The following is a 21352-nucleotide window of genomic DNA, read 5'->3' on the forward strand; positions in this document are numbered from 1 at the left end:
ACATCCTTAATCTTCAACTTCTTGATTCATAAGCCCTAAAGAATAAATGTCAAGTCCTCGCTATGAATTAGGAAACAACACTTTATCCCTCTTCAAGAATACACATCCTGATTTATTCTTTTTATATAATATTTAGTATTTAGTTTTTTTAAATAATTGAATTATCTTTTACTCTATAACTCTAATTTTTAAAGCTATATAGCTTTAGATTGACATGCCGTCTTTAGTTCTGAATGCTAGCACACTGGCTTTTCCTGTTCTAAGGTTCCTTACTTGGACTACCTTTAATTGGAGCTAGACTTTTTTTTTTTTTTTTTAAAGATTTTATGTATTTATTTGACACAGAAAGAGAGAGAGTTCATAAGTAGGCAGAGAGGCAGACAGATAGAGGGGGAAACAGGCTCCCTGCTGAGCAGAGAGTCCAATGCGGGGCTCAATCCCAGGACTCTGAGATGACCTGAGCCGGAAGCAGAAGCTTTAACCCACTGAGCTACCCAGGTGCCCCGGAGCTAGACTTTTTTTTATTAATTACGCTTTTTAAATAAGGTTTCATGGATGCTCTATTTACTAAATCTTGAATACTGAGGATAGTTTATTTTCTTTTGCCTTTATCTATCAACAGTAACATTCTTAGTTTATTCTTTTCTCCTCAGAGCCCTATAACATTTTCCCATTATTTTACAAAATTTAATATTACTATAGAGTAGTTTGAGTCTTAACTTTTTTTTTTCCTTTCTTAGAAATAAGCTATTATTTCTGACTGGAAGTTTAGTAATGTCAGAAGGATATAACAAGGTGGTAATGAGATTATAATTTTTAACCTTGGAACCCAGTATATCCTTATGGCTTACCGATTAATTTCATCACAGATATGTATAAATATATAATGTCTAGCATTTTAGTTAAGAGTGTAGTCTGTAGTCATATTTTCTGTTCAACCATTTCTTAGCTGTCTAACCTTAAGGAAGTTAATTACACTCTCTGGGTCTCAGTTCGTCATCTGCAAAATTATAATTACTACAACAAAGGATAATAATAAGAACTACGTCATGTTGTAATATATGGAAAGTGTCTAAAAACAGAAAAGTTATTCAATAAGTATTCCTTATTATTATAATTATTGACATCAGATTTTTCCTATTCCATTTTATTCCATTCTATACTAACAACATGATTCTGCATGTTTAATCTCCTACCTGTTTTACATATTTATTATGTCTTTTTCTAAGTGTTTTTTCTCTCTGCATCTCTCTTCTCTCCATTTGGCACAATTTTCTACAATCTGAACTCTGTGTCATTGCATTGTTTTTTTTGCCACACTTACTCTCTTTCTCACTGTTTACTATTTTCTAAGAAGATTGCTTTGTCTTCACTTTTGCCTTCTTAATCACCACCTAGCACACCTTGTTTATCATTCCATCCATGATCTTTTGTTTCATATTCTCTTTCAATTTTTGGTGAGAAAAACTTTTGTTAGAGAAATTTTAATTTATCCTGAAGTATTTTTTTCCAGTAAGGGTTGTTATCTGTCTATAGCATCCTGAGTTCCTTTCCCTCTCTACCTGAGAAGACAGAGACAGAGTAATTTATAGTTTTCTTGTAGAGTTGCCATGCTGTTTCTTTGCTTAGACGCATCTAATGATCTCCCCATCTGCTCAAACATAGCTTGGGTGGATTTGTCTGGATTCTTCTTGCATGAATACTGGCTCTGCTGATGCATCTCTGTCTCTCTGCAGAGTTTCAGTTTGAGTTGAGTGTCGATTGTTTCTGTTCTGTTTTTCTACTGCCATGTTATTCTCTATGGCTTTTTTTTTTTTTCTCTCTATGGCTTTTGAATAGAGAGGACGTAGGTTTTGGTTTCTTCTACCTTCACTTCTTTAACACTTTTTCAGTTGGACACAGGCATCAGTTTTCTGTCTCTCTGCCATTTTAAGGGCTGGGTGACATCATGTATGTGTGTGTGTGTGTATGTACCACCGTATTCTCATATGGTACTAGTAGGTATGTCAACTACAGCAGAACTTTACTATGGAACAACTTGGCAATAATGTGTCACCATTTTCAAGGCACATACTTTTTTACCCAGAAATTCCATTTTAAACAATATATCAGGAATCAATGGTGTACAAACATGTCACCAATGGAATGCTTAGTGTTATTTATAATGGAAAACCACTTGGAAACAATTTAAATATCTAACAATAAGTGCTCATGACATAAATTATGGTACATATATCAATAAAATATCTTGTAGCTACTAGAAATGATGTATATTTATACTTGAATGTACAAAAAAGGAAGTGGAATATAGCAGTATGCAAAATAGGAGAGCATAATTCTTTAAATAAAAGTATGTCATGTGAATAAAAGGCAATGTTAACAATGATTATACCTGGGTGAGGAGGTACAGACAGTTTTCATTGTCTTTTATACATTAAAAAATCATGAATTAGCTTTATAATTAGAAATATAGTAATAGAACTAAGAAAAAAATGAGAAAGATATACATTCTCTGTTATCTTCTCCAGAATAATAACTATTTACTGAGTGCCCTTTGTCTGATACTATATAAGGCCCTTTATAGAATTATCTTATTTAACCCCCTCAGCAGCTCCATGAGGCAGAAATTAGTGTTTAGTTTTCAGTTGAGGAATCTGAAGGATGGAAAGGTTAAACATATCTAATGTCACATAGCTCATAAAAGACCATGCCTGAATGTAAACCCCGTTCAGTCTGATTCTAAAAGCCACCATTTCCCCAGCGGACCCTATTGCCTCTGAGGATTGTCACATACATTTTGATGTTTTTACAGGTCACAGATTTATTAGCTCATTATTCAAAGTTTTCAATGCCAGTCCTTATTTCATACACTAAATGTGAACTTAAAAGAGAACTCAAGGAACAGAATAAAGACATAACCACCACCAACAAAAAAGCATAAAAGCAGAAGACATTAAGATTCATACTTCAATGTAAATCATTGAACATTCTCTTTAACATAATGTTTAATGAAATAGGGAAAGAGTTCTTAGGAAATTAGGATCTAAATCGGTATTAGAGAGTATCAACAACTCTTTTAAGTCATCAACTGAAAAATTTAATGCACCAAAGAGGCAAATTGTCTTTAAAATATTCTCACAATCTGAGGATTTTCCTAAATTTTCATATAACTTTGCCAAGTCACTAGAACAATCATGCAGTATACTTTGGTTCTGGTTTTGAAAAATTCAACATTCTTCAATTGTTTTCATTATAAACCCGAATTCCAACTGTCCAAAGTGTATTTTCTAAATGATTAGCATTCTACCCAGAATACTGCCCAACCAAATCAGTCTACTTAAATTTCAACAAGAGTAGCTAGAGTTAAAAACAACAGCAGCAGCACAACACAAATGAAGTTGCCTAAGAGAATAGACACAGTAGGGGCCGGATGTTTAGGGGACTAGGACTAATTTAGTGATGGCAAAATTTCAAATATCTCTTCTCCTTGAATCTACCTAACACCACTTATCAGACTCTGTTACTATGCATACCACAACAAGTAATAAAGTTAAAAGACAGTTTAAAAACACCAAAACAGAGTAGTAATTCAATAGATAAACTATACCTTTCTCCCACCCCAAACGCAATAAAAATTTGGAATTAAGGAAACGAGTCAGAACAGCAAAATTAGAGAAGAACATGATACTCAGAGGATACAATAACAGCTTATCAAGCATCAAGTCCTCATAGGAAAGACTCACAGGCATTCACTATCATTCACTGCCTCACCAAGAAACAGAAATTTTTAAAAAATGCAGTTTGGATAAATTGTGGATGATAAGGTAGAATGGCGACAATTCTCATCCTCCTCCAATATGACAATTTGCCAATTAAGAATTGCAAACACATGAGGAACTAAACTGTAAGTATTAGCCAAAAAAAAAAAAGAAGGGTTTTCTTTGGAATTCATTTAAGTCCAGGGTATAACAAGAAACAATCTTAATTATTGCCTTTTATCTATCATTATAACAGTGCCGAGTCCACCAAGGTAATAGTTATTTGTAAAATATATAACAATAAAGCAACAAGGACTTGATGCAAACATAACATCCCTAGGCATAAATTAATAATATAGGCCAGAAAATACAGGTCCTTAAATTCTGAGTCAACCAATAGAAAGGATGTATAATTCTCCACCTATTCCACTAACCAACAGAACCACCGAGAAAACTAAGAAATGCCACAGTATATAATGATATTCTAGTCTCTCAGTACAAATGAAAAGGAATCTCAAAATACGAGGCACTTGGTTTCTTTCTCTAGCACAATAATAATGACTGAATGGAAACTCATTATAGTTATATTAAAAAAAAAAAAAAAAAAAAACCAAAAACAAACAAACAGGAAAATCCCATTTGGGTCTCATGAAAACATTTAAGTTATTTCCAAGTCTCTGTGGATATAAGTCCATAGGTTATCTGCAAAGACCCCATACATTATTTTACAGGGAAGAGCTAAACAAATTGGCTCCAACAGAAATACAAATAAATGGATTAAAAACTGGCTATCTAACCGTATACAGAGAGAAATCGTAATTGGTAGTCCGTCTAGTTGGGGAGAGGTTTCCAGTTGGGTCCCACAAGGATCGATATTGGGTCCCATTTTGTTTAATATCTTTATAAAAAATCTGGAAAACAAAGTAGAGAATGTGCTAATTAAGTCGACTGATGCCAGTAGTTTAGGATTTGTGGTTAAAGTAAATTGGATATTGATAAATGCTACTGGTCTTTAGAAAGACTGATGCTAACAGAGAGTAGGATTTTGAATTATCTGTATTTTTTTAATATATCATTAAAAAAAAAAAAAACTAATTCCAAGCACTAGAAATGAATAGATTTAAATGGTTTTAGTGGCTTTGCATAACAAAAAAATTAAGAACAATGGATAAAGGCAACACAGAGACTCACAACACCTATAAGAGCAGAATAAAGAACGGTCCCCAAATTGAGATCTTTTTGGCTTTATTTGGAAAACTGGTGGTTATGGGTCCCTCAAAGCAATTAAGGTATTGGAGGCTTTTCAGATTTGTAGGAGTCAAGGTGGTGAAACGGCAGGAGCAACTAAATTCTCAAATATACATACATTTGGTAATTGGCAACAAAATAAACAATGAACAACATAAAGCTTAAAGGAAGAAAGGAGAGTCGAAAACTTGGAAGGCACAAGCAAGAAAAGGAAGTGAAATTAATCAAGAACAAATTCTATAAGGAAACACACACACACACACAAAAATAGAAGAATGCTAGGGAAAATAGGAAGGGCTCTCCTAACACTAGGGTAGAGATTATATATATAAGATATTATAAATCTCTTTATATATATATATATTTATATATATACATATATATTATTATTATTTTATTTATTATATATTTTACTATTATCATTAATATATAATATTATTATTATATATTATATATGTGTATATATACATATAATTAAACAACTCCAGAAGACACTTGGAAAAAATATTATGTAGACTTCTTTTTGGTTTGAGGTTTATTTAAAATTCTTAGTATTTTAGAACCTAATTTGTTACATGAAAGTGATACAATGAAAGTGATACTGTTTGTTGGCTATGGACTCTCGTTTGTAAACAAATTTTTTTTTTAGGTGAAGTTAACTGAATTGAATATATGGACTAAGGTGGAATCAGCTTTTAAATTTTATGTCATTTTTGTACTTGTTGGCATAGCAGAATGTATGCCAGATAGACTGGAAAAGCCAGATTAAGTCTCAGAAATTTTATTAATTTTGTTATGCAACCTTGGGTATTTTATTCTCCTTAAGAGCCTTAGAGTTTGCATCAGTTGAATGACAAGATAAGAATTGTTTTAAGAGCTGCATATATTCTTGTTAAATTAAAAAGGTACAGGAAACCAGTACAGAGAAGAGATTGGAAAAATGTGGAAGTATGTCCTTGAGTAACAGTTGGCTCCCACCTGGCTAGGTTTCCCATAGTCATCCCTCCCTGACCTCAGGACAGAGCACAGTTTAAAAAAATCACTTTAGATGATCTGACAAGCTGTCTGTGTCTCTAGGAAACCATCAAGGGAAGCTAAAAAGGTCAATCCCTTTTCTAGTGACTGATTTTTCCAGAGCATCCAACAATACTTAACTGATTATTTGTGCCCCAGCTTTAGGGAAAAAAAAGAAAGAAAGAAAAAAAAATTAGAATTACAGTTGAAAAGAAGGGACATTCTTGATGTGGCATTATTCATGATGCCAACACAAAAGAAAGTGATGTGCAATCAGAGCCCCAAGTAGATCTCTAACTCTTCATGCTGGCTTCAAAACAAAAAAAATAGAGGAGTATGGAATGTGAGCTGGTCACTGTTTTGTTTTAATTAAATCAAGATGGTTCTAAGTATTCTGGCCTAAGAAATGATAAAGTTTGCAGGTGGTTTGCTATAGATTTTATAGCTAATATGTGTTGAAAATTATTTCCTTGCATTGACTTTAAAACTTCTAACATGAAGCATTCCTCTGTAGATAGTACTCTCTTTCAGGAATGGGACTGCTCCTTATATGCTAGATATTTACTCTGTAAAATACACAAACAAGCATTGGCTATATGTCTGGAGACTGTAAATTTTACTTTAAAAAGTAATAATTCCTATTATTTACAATATTTTAATATTTTATTACTATTTATCACTTACAGAGTGTTTGCCATATATTGAGGACTATGTTATCCTCTCTACATATTATCATGAACAATCTTCATAATAACTTATGAGAGAGCAATTAACCCCATTTTTATGGATAAGGAAACTGAAGGGTCAGAGAGGCTTGCTTGCTTATTTGTTTGTTTAGTATGTATAGTCACACAACTGTAAATGGAGGGTAAATGCTGGAACTGACTACAAAATACTTGTTCAGAACCGTTGTGCTAATTATAACTTCTGATGTCTTGACATTACACATCTTGATTGAAGATAGTGGAGAAACCACTTGCATCAGGACAAGCATCTTATATTTTTCTGGGCCTCAGTTTCCTATGCTTGACACTACAGGATTGGACTACAGCAGGGTTGTTTAACATCAGCATCATCGACATTTGGGGCTGGATAGTTATTTGTTAGGAGGAGGCTGTTTAATCACAGAAGGATGTCTGGAGCATTCTTGGTCTCTATTCTCTAGATACTGGGAGCAGTTCCCTCCTCCCAGTTTTGACGATCCAAAATATCTGCACACATGGCCAAAGATGCTCTGGGGGAAAAAAAAATCACCTGTTTTTTGAGAACCACTGTACTAGAAGAGCTCTGATATATTTTTTGTTTTCTCATATTCTATGCTTGGAATTGTGGGTTCAACTTCAGCCAAGAGGATGGGCTTTTCACCACTGTGGGGTATTTGCTCAGTGAACCATTCTCTATCTCGGTCTCAGTACATTGAATTTAAACTCTGAAGCTCTCCAGGTTCAGTTTGCTATAAAACTGCCACTCTCTGGCTTTTAAATTTATCATTTAAATGCAAATTGGTATAAAAAAAATAGGGTAGATGAAAGTGAAAAGAGATCAGATGTTATCTTATTAAGTCAGCATTTCATTAGGCAATTGATTTAGATTCATTTCAAAATGCAGTCCTATAATTTATTTATTTATTTATTTAACTAATGCTACTATATCAGAAAAATCATCGAATGGATTTATAAAGTATTCTTTCATTTGACAGCTTGAGAGAACCATATGCTAGGTTGGAACCTATTGACAGATTCTAATAAGTGAAAACTCAGGCACTGTAAAGAAATTGACAATTTTCGAGACCCATGGTTCATTAACTTTCAAGGGTCATACTTAAAATATGCATTATTAAAAAATCATCTCCCAGAGAAGGAGTGTCTTCTCTTAGAGAATAGCCCCCTGCCTCCCAAAAATGAGACCTATGGATATGTAAAAACAGTGAGTTAGAAGGTTTCATTGGGTTTGTTCTAAATAAAATTCAACTGTAGAGATTATTTATGGTGTGCTATCCTTGGAAATCACTTGAAGATAGAAATATTAAAATGTCAATTAAATAATGATTGATACGGTTAATAATTCTAGATGGTTTAAAAGTATTATTACTCTCCTGGTTTCATCACAGTGAACTATTTATTAAATTTAACACTATGCACACTACTCTATAAACACTATTTACAGCAGATATTAAAATAGACCTTTTTAAATCTATTTTGAAGGATTTAAATTTGGACTATGGGAAAATACATATATAAATATTCTTTGTAAATTATAAAAATTTATAAAAATAAATTATATTAAATATAAATATTAAACACATACATAAATATTCTGTTTAATACAGAGAGTTAGATAAAGGAAGCCAGGTGAAGTTACATTTGGGTAGTAAAAAGGGACAGATCCACTGGGACTGATGTCAAAAACCTCAAAAGGGAGATTCTAAATCTTGACTGCAAATTAGAATGACATTTGAAGAATTTTTAAAAATTATGATGCCCAGCCATATTCTAGTACATTCAAATAAGAATTTCTGGGAAAGGAATCAGGCTTCAGTATTTGTTAATGCTCTCACAGTCAGTCAGTTTGGCACCCAAGGTTGAGAACCACTGCCTTAAAGATTAAACAGGGTTTACAACTGCATGGAAATTGTTCTTTGACTAGGTGTAACTTAAGCAAGTTGGCAGTCTCCTACAGTCATGTGCTTCAGTGATCTTAAGTGGTACATGTGCAAGGCATTAAGTGATTATCTGTCACTGAGGGAGAAAATTATTCTTTCTCCCCTCCATTATCTTTCTATCCTCTGATGACTTCAAAGAGAAAAGACCTCATCTGTTGCTGGTGGCTCTTTAATACATCTCTGTACTTATTTATCTCCCTTTCAAATCAAAGAATAGGCTCAGGCCCAGGGTCTTCATCTAGTAAAGCCTAGAATTTAATAACATAGTTTCATATTTCTCACTTAAGATTGTCTTCCAGCAAGTAATACTGATTTAAGTGCTATAAAATTTCCTTTGTTGGTTATTTAAAGGGAGCAAATGTAAATAAACATAAAACAAATAATAGTACACATTATACTCATATATGGAAAAAGTCACAAGGGTAGTTCTTAGATGACTATGCTTTGGGCAACCCTACTGTTAACGTAAGGGCTATCCAAATGTTGTATCATGAGTTTGGGCCATAATTGTGCCTCCACCACTAATTAATTTTATGATTTTGGAAAAACTACCCATTCTCTTCTCTGGGCCTCATTTTCCTCATTCATTAAACAAGGCCATTAACCTATATTGCTGGCGTTCTTCTATAAGCTTAGGAAGCAAGTAGGGCTTGCCCTCTGAATTTACCTTGTTGACATCCAGGCGCATCTTCTCATTGTTGGCACTGGCAGCTTTCTCAGCTGCTTTCTTTTGGCGTTGGGGTCCCCTCCCAAAAAAGATGTAGTTGACCAAAGCATATTCCAGAAGGGCCATGAAAACAAAGACAAAGCACCCCATCAGGTACATGTCAATGGCCTTCACATAGGGGATTTTAGGGAGCGTCTCCCGCAGGTGGGTATTGATCGTGGTCATTGTAAGGACAGTTGTAATTCCTGAAAAAAAAAATGACAGAGTTAAAAGAATAACATCCCTGCTTCCTTGCTGTTTTCATCATAGTTGCAAAGGTTTATTGTACTCTTTCACTCATTCATGTATGCCACAAAATACTTTCTGGGTACTGATTACATACCTGTGCTGTGATAGACCCTGGAGGCCATTTAAATCATGAATTTATAGTAAAATTAATCACTTGGAAACTTTTCCTTTATTTATATTTTTATATTTACAGTTAGATATCTGGTGAGGGGCTAGAGATGTGAATTAAATGCCACGGCAGACGTCTGTATAGGGTGAATGTTGAGGATATTGAGAAACCCTAAGTGAGTCTCATGATGCAGCAGGAGAGGTCAGGAGATGGAGACTCTGGATCTGAGTCCTGAAGGACGAGTGAGAGATACCCAAGCGATCAAGGATTTAGAGCTCAAGGTGTGGTAGAGAGAGATTTTATAAAGGTATGTTTTGTGTGTAGAGGAGAAAGAATATGGTCCATCAAAACCATTTCAAGGAAGTGAATGGGGTACATTATAGGATATGACGGGAAGCATGGTGAGGAGAGTGAAGATTAAGTAATGCTGCATAATGGAGAGCCATATATACAGAGTCTAACTGGGGAGTCTGAACTTAAAACCGAAGGTGAGTTGGGGCCATTGACCAGCTTCAAGCAGGGAAGCAAGGTACAGATTGTGTTTAGGACAATCACTCTGGTACTCATGTGAATGATAGAAGGAAAGCATACAAGACAGGAATGAAGAATACCAGCTATTAGTTTTTCAGAGTGATACAGAGAAAATAAATTAAAACAATCACAATAGTACTGAAATGAGTGAATGCATTATATAGATAATACAGACAAATGACTATAAAAACATCAAAGCTGGAAATGATGGATAACAGAGAGGTCGGTGTGTAGCCCTTGTGTTTCTGGATTGGGCAGCTGGGCACGTAATGCACAATAAACAGCATAGAAGCATTTTAAGATTATGGGACATGGCATACTGGGTCAGGTTATAATTGTTCATTCCACTGAGTGGTCATCACCGAGAGTGAAGAGTAGTTTCCCTCTACAATTGGAAGGTATGCTGGGTAAAAGCACTGGGAGTCCAAAGTCCTGAGTATGGCAAGGTCCAGTTTTGCAGCAAAATAATGATGTAAAAATAGAGCCCAGAGATCAAGATCACACAGATGGGAATTGTATGATCAACATTTGAATAGGGATCTTTCTGACTCAGAAGCAGAGTTAAATTTCATGTCTATGATTTTTTGGAAGTATAAGTTCTCTAATTTAATTTTGTTGCTCTAAAAAGATAATTTTTGTATTGTTTTTCTACATGCTCATAAAATAGCTATAGAAAAAATAAATTTGCCCATCTAATTCTGAGCAGGGCCAGAAAAACTCTGTTTTTGCTTTAGGTATTTTAGAATTTTTGTATCTTTTTTATAATATCAGTCGTTTTGAACACTTCCCAGTTTCATTTATCTTTTCATTATTTCAACTGCAGGGTACCCTGTTCAACATGTATGTCATAAAACTGACAGTGCTGATTTTGCTTTTTATCTTGATCTTATTTTAAGATATTTCTGACCAAGGAAAAATTACTCACATCAAAAGGCATTTTACAAATTTCTTTTAAAAAGTGAATAATTTATTATTCCTGTAATAAACATAAAAATGACATCAGACTCTTCACTTTGGAATAAGAGGATATTTACAAATTCCATTCATTACTTTATTCAGCAAATATTTACTGAACATCATTCATTGTATGAGATATCACAGGTATAATGGAAGCAAAATTAGATATGGACCTTTCTTCAATGTATCTTTCAATACCATGAAGAAAAAGGACATCACAAACCAAATAAATATAAATTATAACTGCACTGGTCTACAAAAGGAAGTTCTCTAGTATTTAAGAGAATATATCACAGAGCACCAGACCTAGTCCAGGAGGTCATTACTTCTCCTTTCTGTTCTTGAATCACCACAATCTAATCTTAACAGAGCAGCCAGAGTTATCCCTTTCAATCTGAAATCAAATCGTGTCACGTCTTCACTCAGTGACTCTCTAATTTCATTCAGAATAAGAGCAAAACTTTCATCATGACCCTGGAACTGCTTCATAATCTTGCAGTTCCCTCTCTCCAACATTATCTTGACCCCTGAACTCTCTCTTGCTTTCACTTCACTGGCCACCTTGCTGACATCCTTGGCACTTTCCTACCTCAGGTTATTTGTAGTCGGCCAGAATATTCCCATCTAGACATTTAAGTGAGTTTGTCTCCTTGAAGTCTTAGTTTCATTGGTAATTTCTGAATGGAGTTTACAATGATTATTGTAAACTGCACCCTCTGGCATATCCAACCCTTACCTTGCGTATTTCCCTCTATAGACATACTGTATTACATCGCTCACACATTATAAGCAAAATAAATTTATTGTCTTTTTACTGCTACCGTATCTTCCAGAAGAGTGCTGCTTTATCTCTAGTGTCTAATATGCTTGGCACATAGTAGCTGTTCAACAAATATTTGTGGAATGAATAAATGAATGACTTCTCTAAGGAAGTGATGATTGGATTGGGATATCACAGTGGAGGAGTTAACAGCCCAACATTTTAAAGGGCTTAGTCAGAAATTGAAATAATAAAAATTGTGTAAAAGATCATAATTTACTATATCTGAAGTTAGTACCATAAAAAATGTTCATGAAATATAATTTATTCTCTTCCTCTGGTGTTATAAGGGGAAAAAAAAAAGCAAGCATAAGATAAACGATGCTGTGAATAATTTCCCAGCAATCTTACTTTGTTGTCTTCTGTCCTCTACCATGCTACTCCAAAATCTTAATAAGACTTTAGAAGTCTTTTTAGTTATCTGATAGTTACATAATACATTTCCTTGTCTTCAGCTCAGAGAGATTAAAAAAAAAAAAAGATGGAAGTGAGCTCTTTCCAGGTAAGGAAGCACCAATGCAAATTAAACAATTATCAGGTAGTATTACATGAACTATGCTTCAATAAAAATATCAAATTGATGGGAATAATTTCATTACTTACTGTTATATGGTTAACTAAATTTGACATGAAAGAGTTTTAATTTGTATTTAATTGATTTAATGCTGAATCAGATAACCCAAAGTCTCACAGCCAAATTCTTGTAATGCGCACAGTCCAGTCTTGTCATGCATCATAAATACCAGGGTAAGGAAAGGATGTGAGTGGACGTGCATGCACATACACACACACAAGCACACACATGTAGACACACAGAGTCAAGCTCCATAAGCAGTTAGAAAATGGCCTACCTAATGCCACTCTTGCAGCTGATGCATCATAATTAATCCAGAAGGACACCCAGGAGAGGATAGTGATCAGGATGGAAGGCATGTATGTTTGCAGAATAAAGTAACCAATGTTTCTCTTAAGCTTAAAGCTGAGGGACAACCTGGGATAGGAACCTAGAAAGGCAATTTTAGAACGTCATCATTATCAATCAATATTTATAGATAGTTTCCCTTTAAGGTCCATAAGAAGTTTGTATATCTTTCTTAAATTCAATTTTAGCTCCTGGTGAAGGGCACTTTCTTCTGCAAAAGTAGTATGGGAACACCGGGCTTTTAATTAGCAAGAGTCACTCGGTGTTGAGTACACCCACACTCCTGAGTAATTAAAAGAATTCCAGCTCTTCCCTGTTCAGCCTCCGGCACTGGATCAAAGACACTCATTCTCTACAACTATGAAGATAAAATAGTTTGGTATAGCCCCTTTGTTCCCCCTCAGCTGTTTCTCAACAAGGCTATCCTGTAAGATTTTTTGGTTTTGTATGTAAGAATAAGGCTGCAAAGTCTGATCATATTTTAGTAATTTCTTCCCAAGCCCCAGAATTCACTGTAATTCCAGGATCAATGACACGGCTTCAGGTATACAGCAACTCCCTAAAGTTCTGTGAAGGTTTTCACATGTATGGATCACACTTGTTTCTAATTCCATTGATTCCACCAGAGTGCTAAAGGGATTTCTGACCCATCGAACAGCGGAGAATCACTGGTTTCAAAGGATATTTATAAGAGACGAAACTAAAGGATCAGATTCCTGTAGCTAGGTCCTTCTATTGTGATGATCTGGGGAATTTCTCTTTAAAAAAGATATGTAGGGGCGCCTGGGTGGTTCAGTGGGTTGCCTTCGGCTTGTGTAGTGGTCTCAGGGTCCTGGGATCCAGCCCCGCATAGGGCTCTCTGCTCGGCAGGGAGCCTGCTTCCTCCTCTCTCTCTGCCTGCCTCTCTGCCTACTTGTGATCTCTCTGTGACAAATAGATAAATAAAATATTTTAAAAAATAAAAAAGATATGTAACTGAACATAGTCTTAGAATATAAAAAGTCACATTGATTAATAGTGTGTGGGGGGAGTGATATTCTTACTAATAGTGAAATAAAGCCTATCTAGCCATCTTGGGCTCTATTAAGTGTCATAATACTGAAGTAAGAATATTTCAAGTATGAATTCATTTCTACAGTATTAGGGATCCAGAGGACCTCACATTTAGGAAAAGTTTCTGTTGTTTATTTTTTAAAGCTAGAAGCTTCGTGTTCTTACGAAGTCATACAACTTTTACTTGAAGTAGCTTGCAGGAAAGAAAGTGCCTGAGTCCTTAGGATTAAAATGTATAGTTACAGTACTAGTTATTTCTGTGCCTGGGGAAATCATAAAAAGAAATATTCGTGTGTGTTTATTGTTTTTTTCCCCGTTAATGAGTATGTAGCAAAGTATTACTTTCCTGAGCTTTTTTTTGTTGTTAAAATTTTGTGCTGATGGAACCAAATTTGACAACCTAAAGCCTCGATGCTGGAAGAGGAACATTGGAAAAGCATCAGGATAATCTCAACATCTGGAAGGGCTTTTAGCTCCAAAACAAGAGGTAAGGTTACATAAAGAAATTCTTATCTTTGAGGAAAATGTGGAATTCTCTTCCTGACTTGACTCTTCCCAGTATTTTTCAAAGGATTATAAGGAGTACTGTAGAATGCATAAAGTTGGGGAAACAACTCTGACCTGGGTCTTTATTTCTCCTTGTGTTCTGTCTCTAACCATTAGTCCATTCTTGGTAGATGAGCAGAGTAGAACTAACCCCCTCAGCTTTGTTGGGAGTGGCTCCTGGGGAAAAAGTGCGTGGTTCCCAAATGAGTAATAAGCTTGATGGGGTTCTGAAAGTTTGCAGCAGATCTAAATCTTCTAGTCATCATCTTTCCCTGGGGCCCAGTTGTGATAAAAATAGACTCTTTTGCAAATTATGTGGAAGCCCCTTTTCCCTTAACCCGCTTCCCTGATACAAACCTGTGGAAAAAACGACCTTCTTGGTGATAAGTTTGTAATCCACAATAGAGAACTGTGGAAGTTCAATCTTTGTTACTCCTGTTACTGCGTTATCATCCCCACGCCAGTAAAACTCAATGTCGTCTGTGGTATATCCATCTGTAAAAGAAATCACACACATATACACACGTATACAGATACACAAAACAAACAAAACAAAACAGAAAAAAATACTTGTTTAAAAGATGAACTATGTTAATGGTAACAGCCACAGCTAAAGGCTACTCTATTGGGTATCTCGCTAAGCACCTGAACTATATTACATTTAGTTTTCCCAACAGTCTCCTGAGAGGAATATAACTAAGCTCACTGGTGGCTGTAAAGGTTTAGTAAAATTAACAGCTTGCAAGTAGGAAATAGTATATAGTTCCGAACTGCACCTTGGTTCATCTGATTATGAATCTCATTTTTTCAAACATTATCACATTGTTACATGACCCTGGATGGTACTTTAAGTGAAGACAAAAGCAGAGAAAAATATCATTTAAGTTATCAGTGCAGTACCGAATGCTTCAAACTCCCCATATAAAATTTTTGAATTACAATATATCTGGTTTCAAATCAGAAGAGTAGTGATTACAAAGAAGTGAGTCATCTTTTTTTTAAATATTCATAGACATGATGTCCAAATTTGATTCTGCAGATCTAAATTCCAAAAAATACCCCCTCCCAATAACCTCAGTAATTCTACTAGTTTTAAGGTGTAAATACAGATGTATTGTGTGCACTATTGCACTATTGCACATTGCATTTAGGAGGCATGTTTCTACTCATTCAACAGTTATTTATTGAGCACCTACTACGTCCATCAGTACAAAGTTACTGGGGCTAGAGCTCTGCATAATAAAAACATGCTCTCTGTTTTAATGATACTTTCAATTCATGAGGCAGAGTAGAATAAGCACACATATCTTAATGACTAAGCATATATATAACTGCAATGAATAGGCACATATTAGATTACAAATAGCAATACAGGGAAGCATGCAATGAAATCCAGTAAACATTAATATTTATAAACAATATACCCACTCCCTCAAGATCCCTCCTGTGAAGCATAAATTATATTGTATATCATATTTACTCCTCCAAAGAAATTTTGCATGCAGAGAGTTGAAAGTCTAGGAGGTAGGCAGGACAGATACTATAATCAAAATTTCGAAAATTTAATAGATCATACACCACCAACATTTTTATTAGCATAATCTCATTTGGAGCCATTCACTTTGTTAGAGAATGTCTTTCTTCTATGAAACTTTGATTTAAAAGTAAATTATTCATAATTTTAAAGGGAAGTCCAGGTATAAAGTGAATGGCACAGTACAAAGATTCTTTTCATTCTCCCTTAATCTACCCCATTAATAGTCTCTCTCCAATCTTAAGAACTAAAGTATCTGTCCCAAAGGATAACTGTTGTTCTCTGTGATTGCAACTTTCTTAAAGTGGCCATGGGAATCTTCACCATCCAGGACTTCATCTCAAATATAATCCCATTTCTCAATGTTTTTTGGCACACATCTCTCAGTTATGAAATAGTTTAGTCAATGACAATCCCACCTTTAAAAAACAAAGATTTTATTTATTTATTTGAGAGAGACACAGAGAGAGCACAAGCCAGGGGGAGGAGCAGAGGGTGAGGGAGGAGCTGACTCCATGCTGAGCAGGGAACAGGATGTGGGGTTCAATCCCAGGACCCTGGCATCATGACCTGAGCTTAAGGCAGATGTTCAATCGACTGAGCCACCCAGGTGCCCCTGACAATCCCACCTTTGATAAGATAGTTTAAAATAATAAAAGAAGGGCAATTAATTCTTAGAATCAAGCTAGCTAGTTAGAAATGCATTGTAAAATTGGATTTGTGGTATATAAACGTGAAAGAAGGTATTTATGAAACAAGAAGTCCATAGTTTTCTAAGGGAAAAAAAAGTGTCGAATGCGGCCGTCTTCAAAGGAGAATGAGAGTTAGTCAACTCTTACATTTTCAATAAAGAACTAAGTCTAAATTAGCGAAGAATGTTTCTGGTCCTCCAGCTTCCTTAGCTCGCTTTTACCTCACTTGTTCATTGCTACAAACCTTATCACAGAAGCCCTCTGTAGGCAGAAACCTGGGAACATCTGTGGCGTTTCAATACAGTTGTATAGGAGTTGCTTAATAATTGCTTAATAGGTAAAAATGTTATTACTGAATATAGCTTTTGTCAAAATGCCAGCTGTTTGACAAAGTGCTTTCTCAATAATACTTGGAGAGGAGAGGCATTTTGGATATATTGTTGAATTAATACATTAATTATCTACTACCTGTGTGGATTTGGGTGATGGTTGCTTATCTGAATGCTTGGCATTGTGGAGGTATTGATCATGTTTATACTTCTGTCTCCTGCTTCTAATATGTTACCTACAAAGAGCTGTATTAAATAAATATCTTCTGAGTGAATAAAAAAAAAAAAAAAGTTACCCAATGATAACATAGCCCTTAAGAAAAATCCAAAGGGGGTTGCCTGGGTGGCTCAGTCGGTTGAGTGTCTGCCTTTGGCTCTGGTCATAACCCCAGGGTCCTGGCATCAAGTCCCACATCAGCCTCTTTCCTCCCTGGGAAGAATGCTTCTCCCTCTACCTGCTGCCCCCCCTGCTTGTGCTCACTCTCTCTATCTCTGACAAATAAATAAATAAAATATTAGTGTATGTGCTGCCAAAGCAAGCACTAAATAAATAAAATCTCAAAAAAAAAAGAAAAATCCAAAGATTCTTCATTATGTATTTATCTTTATGTAATAATTCAGCAAGTTGCTTAACATCCCTCTGTCCTCCATTTTAATTCTGTAAACTGTAACAACAACAATAATAAAAGTTACTTCACAGAGTTGTTTTGCAAGAAAAATGCATTGTCACTTATAAAATGCTTACAATAGTACCTGGTAGATAACGCTCAAAAAGTTAGCTTGTACTTTTTCAAATAAGAATTATTTAAAATGAATTAAAAACTTATATTCAGTTGCATGTCACTTTGCTTCTATTTCATGAACACATCAATGCATTTACACAATGAGAAAATTGGGTGTTCAATGATACAGAACCCTCCAAGGTGTTTAGAAGTTGAAAATGAAACATCTGAAGTTTATTCTGATATCTAAGATTTTGGAATTGACATAATGGAACAGCACATTGTAATACTTCTTGGTTACTGCTGATCTTAAAAATCCCAATCTTCTTGACTTCATTTTGGGTTAACCAAGTGTAGAATGTTGTCAATGGACAGCAAATGTATGCTCTTGCATCACCGATTTCTGAAGATGAAAGACCAACAATCCATGACAGTGCCAGGGTGGTCAAGTTCACAAGCCAGCTCAGTATATTGTGTAGGATAATCTGAAAGCAGATCTAATTTTTCTCCTCCTCCTCCTCCTTCTCCTCCTCCTCCTCCTCTTTTTCTTCTTCATCTTCATCTTCTTGGAAGAAATATTTAACAGCCTCTCAAAATGATTAAAAAATAAGACATATGCAAATATACCTGACTTTTACAGCTTTCATAATATTAATGAGTGAAAAAATAATTAGATATCTTTTAAAAGATATCAGAAGGAGGAGATGCACTGAAGCTTCTCATTAATGTCTTGCAAATTAAATTCATCTTTTATATTTTATTCATGGGATTCCAGAAACTGAGTCATTAAATTGTATTGTTATCATTAAAAACATAACCCACATAACTTCAAATGGCCTATGAATAAACCAAAATATAAATTCACTGGAATTTACCTGAAGGAATTAAAACTATATACAATGTTAAAGTTTTTGATCAGTTTAGATAAACATGTAAATTTAAAAATCTATATATGAATGACAGATATGTTTTCTTTTAAATATTGATAAAAATATATACTATATGAGATCTAAGAAGCAGATAGGCCATGTTAAAAACATTCACATAATAACTGAACATGTTCTTAAAATTGTGACATGATCTTATTACATAACATGGCATTTTAAAAAGTTGTTTTTCAACTCTTTAGTGTCAGTCTACTTGTCTATTTTGTTATCTACTAAATTAATATTTCATGTTAGAAGAATTTTACTGTGTAGGGAATATGAACCTATACCAAGATATTAAATGGGGGCTGGTGAGAACATTTAGAAGAAATTAATTATCAATGCCATTATTTTTTTTCCTAGTAAGAAATTAAAGTGACTTAATGTTCTCTTGTTATTTATTTAAACTTTGCTCCCCAATTGGACTGTTATACATTCTAGGGTAATTATCTATTTTCTATCTCCCATTGTAGCCAAGTAGCGATAGTAAATAATAGTTGCTTTATAGATTTCATTTATTTATTTACTTGAGAGACAGAGAGCATCCACCCATGAGGTGGGCAGGGGGCACAGGGAGGGACAGAGGGAGAGGGAATCTCAAGCAGCCTTAGTTGTGAGCTGAGAAGGAGGTGGGTCTAGATCTCATGACCTTGAGATCATGACTCTGAGATCATGACCTGAGCCAAAATCAAAAGTAGGAGATTTAAACGACTGAGTCTCCCAGGTGTCCCTGTAGTTGTGTTAAACTGTTAATTCTCAATCATCATAACCAATTGGTGATGTTTGAGAATTATGGGCTAGTATTATTGGGACAATCCACTCTAGTCCTTGGATGGTTTCGATTTTTTTAAGTGTTGTCTTATTTCAAATTTTCTGCCCTCTTATGTAACTATCAGAGTGCTTTTTTTTTTTTTTAAGATTGTATTCATCTATTTGAAATACAGAAAGCAAGAGTGAATGAGAGAGAGAGAGAGAGAGAGAGAGAGAAAAGAATGGGGAGGTGACAGAGGGAGAGGGAAAAGCCAACTCCTTGCCAAGCAGGGAGCCTGACATGGGGCTTGGTCCCATGACCCTGGGATCATGATCTGAGCCAAAGACAGACACTCAACACACTGAGCCACTCAGGTGCCCCACTATCACAACACTTTAAAAGCTTTTTTGAATTGGACACCTCATTGTAAAAATTTTAGCATGTCACTCTCCTAATAGTATTTAAAATTTTATGTAGTAATTGTTAACAGTATATAAGTAACTATAATTAAAACTTAATTTACATTCTGGGGAACACTAATCCTGTGATGTACCTCATGGAACAGGGTTCTTCAGTAAATGTATTTGGGAGTACCTACAAATTTTGGGCAGCCTCTTATAGTCACAAACCTTTAGCACAGTACACGTCAGAATATCCCTCAATAAAGAATTTGCTTAATATTACTTACCCTTGGCAATTCGGCCAGACACATTGTTTTTTCAGAATATAAAGAATATTCCCACAGTGTAATGACTCTCTAAAATGCTAGAGCTATTCACACGTTTTAGGGTGCTCTAGTTATGTTCCTAAGTAAGTACCTGAGAACATAGTCCCTTGGAACCATATCTTATTCTTTAGTGGATTAAAATAAAATTTTTTTCCCTCCAAAAATTTCCAGAAGAGAAGAAAAACATTTGCAATAACAACAGAGATCAAACTGACTTTTAAGGCAAACAAACACTTCAGGGAAGTAGCATGACCAAATGTGCAACAAAAAAGCAAGCTTTGTCTCGTGACTAATGCAATGACCACAATTAGAAGTCTATCAGTCCACAGTCAGAATGGATGTCCCTCTATACAGAGTCCTGTATGTTGTGCAAAGGAGCAAGACTGAGTACAATCGATGCCAATTAGTTGTGAGGATTTTTCAAAAGGGAGAGAGAGAAACTCACTTGTCAGCTATAACTTTAAATTCAGCAAAGAAAGGATTCCAAAGACACTCTGAGTGATTGCTCTGACTCCTTAATTGCATCTTATTCTTTATTCTCCTCTTTAGATGGACTGCTAGACACAAATGTCCTGCTATCAAATCATTTCTCAGCCTTGAAGCTCAAAATAATTGGCCTAGGGTAGGTCGGACTTGATTACCAAGTGGCATCTTGGTAAGAAACACCATTAAGTCATGGTCTGGCATTCAACTCCTACATCAAAGATAACCTATTTTTTTTTTTTATGCTATTAGCATTTTCAAATTCAAATCTCTTGTAAGAGGATTGAAATTGATCATAATCAAGTAAAATGTTAGATTCTGTGTTCTAAAGATAATTTCTCTTTTTGGATTTCATTGCAAAACTCAGTAATTGTGGTCTTTGTATGAAAGCAGAGAGCTCTGGTTGCTGTTCCTGTTAAGTGTAACTCCATGACGTGTTTCTTAAGCTTCCTTATGTTTGTAGAGCTCGAGCAATTAAGCTGATGCTCCAGGTAAGAGAAACCATTAATAATAAATAATAATTATAATTATATTATAATAATAAAAATAGCTACAACAATAATAGCAACTACCATTTCAGAGCCCTTATGTGACAGATACTGCCTTAAACTCT

At 34.9% G+C, this 21352-nt stretch overlaps 1 protein-coding gene across 5 annotated transcripts in view; it reads right to left on the reverse strand.

Annotated features, from left to right (window-relative positions):
* The window catches only part of GABRB2 (gamma-aminobutyric acid type A receptor subunit beta2), a 247981-nt gene that overhangs the window by 34720 nt on the left and 191909 nt on the right, over positions 1-21352 (reverse strand). For 4 of the 5 annotated variants that reach the window (XM_059174221.1, XM_059174224.1, XM_059174220.1 and 1 more), the window contains 4 exons: positions 14933-15070; positions 12906-13058; positions 9350-9594; positions 4556-4669 (listed from right to left, as the gene is read on the reverse strand). In XM_059174221.1, the coding sequence (XP_059030204.1) occupies positions 4556-4669; positions 9350-9594; positions 12906-13058; positions 14933-15070 (650 nt within the window). The remainder of the gene's footprint in view (positions 1-4555; positions 4670-9349; positions 9595-12905; positions 13059-14932; positions 15071-21352) is intronic. The other variant, XM_059174225.1, reaches the window with a different exon arrangement.

Source organism: Mustela lutreola, chromosome 5 (genome assembly GCF_030435805.1).
Source record: "Mustela lutreola isolate mMusLut2 chromosome 5, mMusLut2.pri, whole genome shotgun sequence".
Classification (NCBI taxonomy): domain Eukaryota; kingdom Metazoa; phylum Chordata; class Mammalia; order Carnivora; family Mustelidae; genus Mustela; species Mustela lutreola.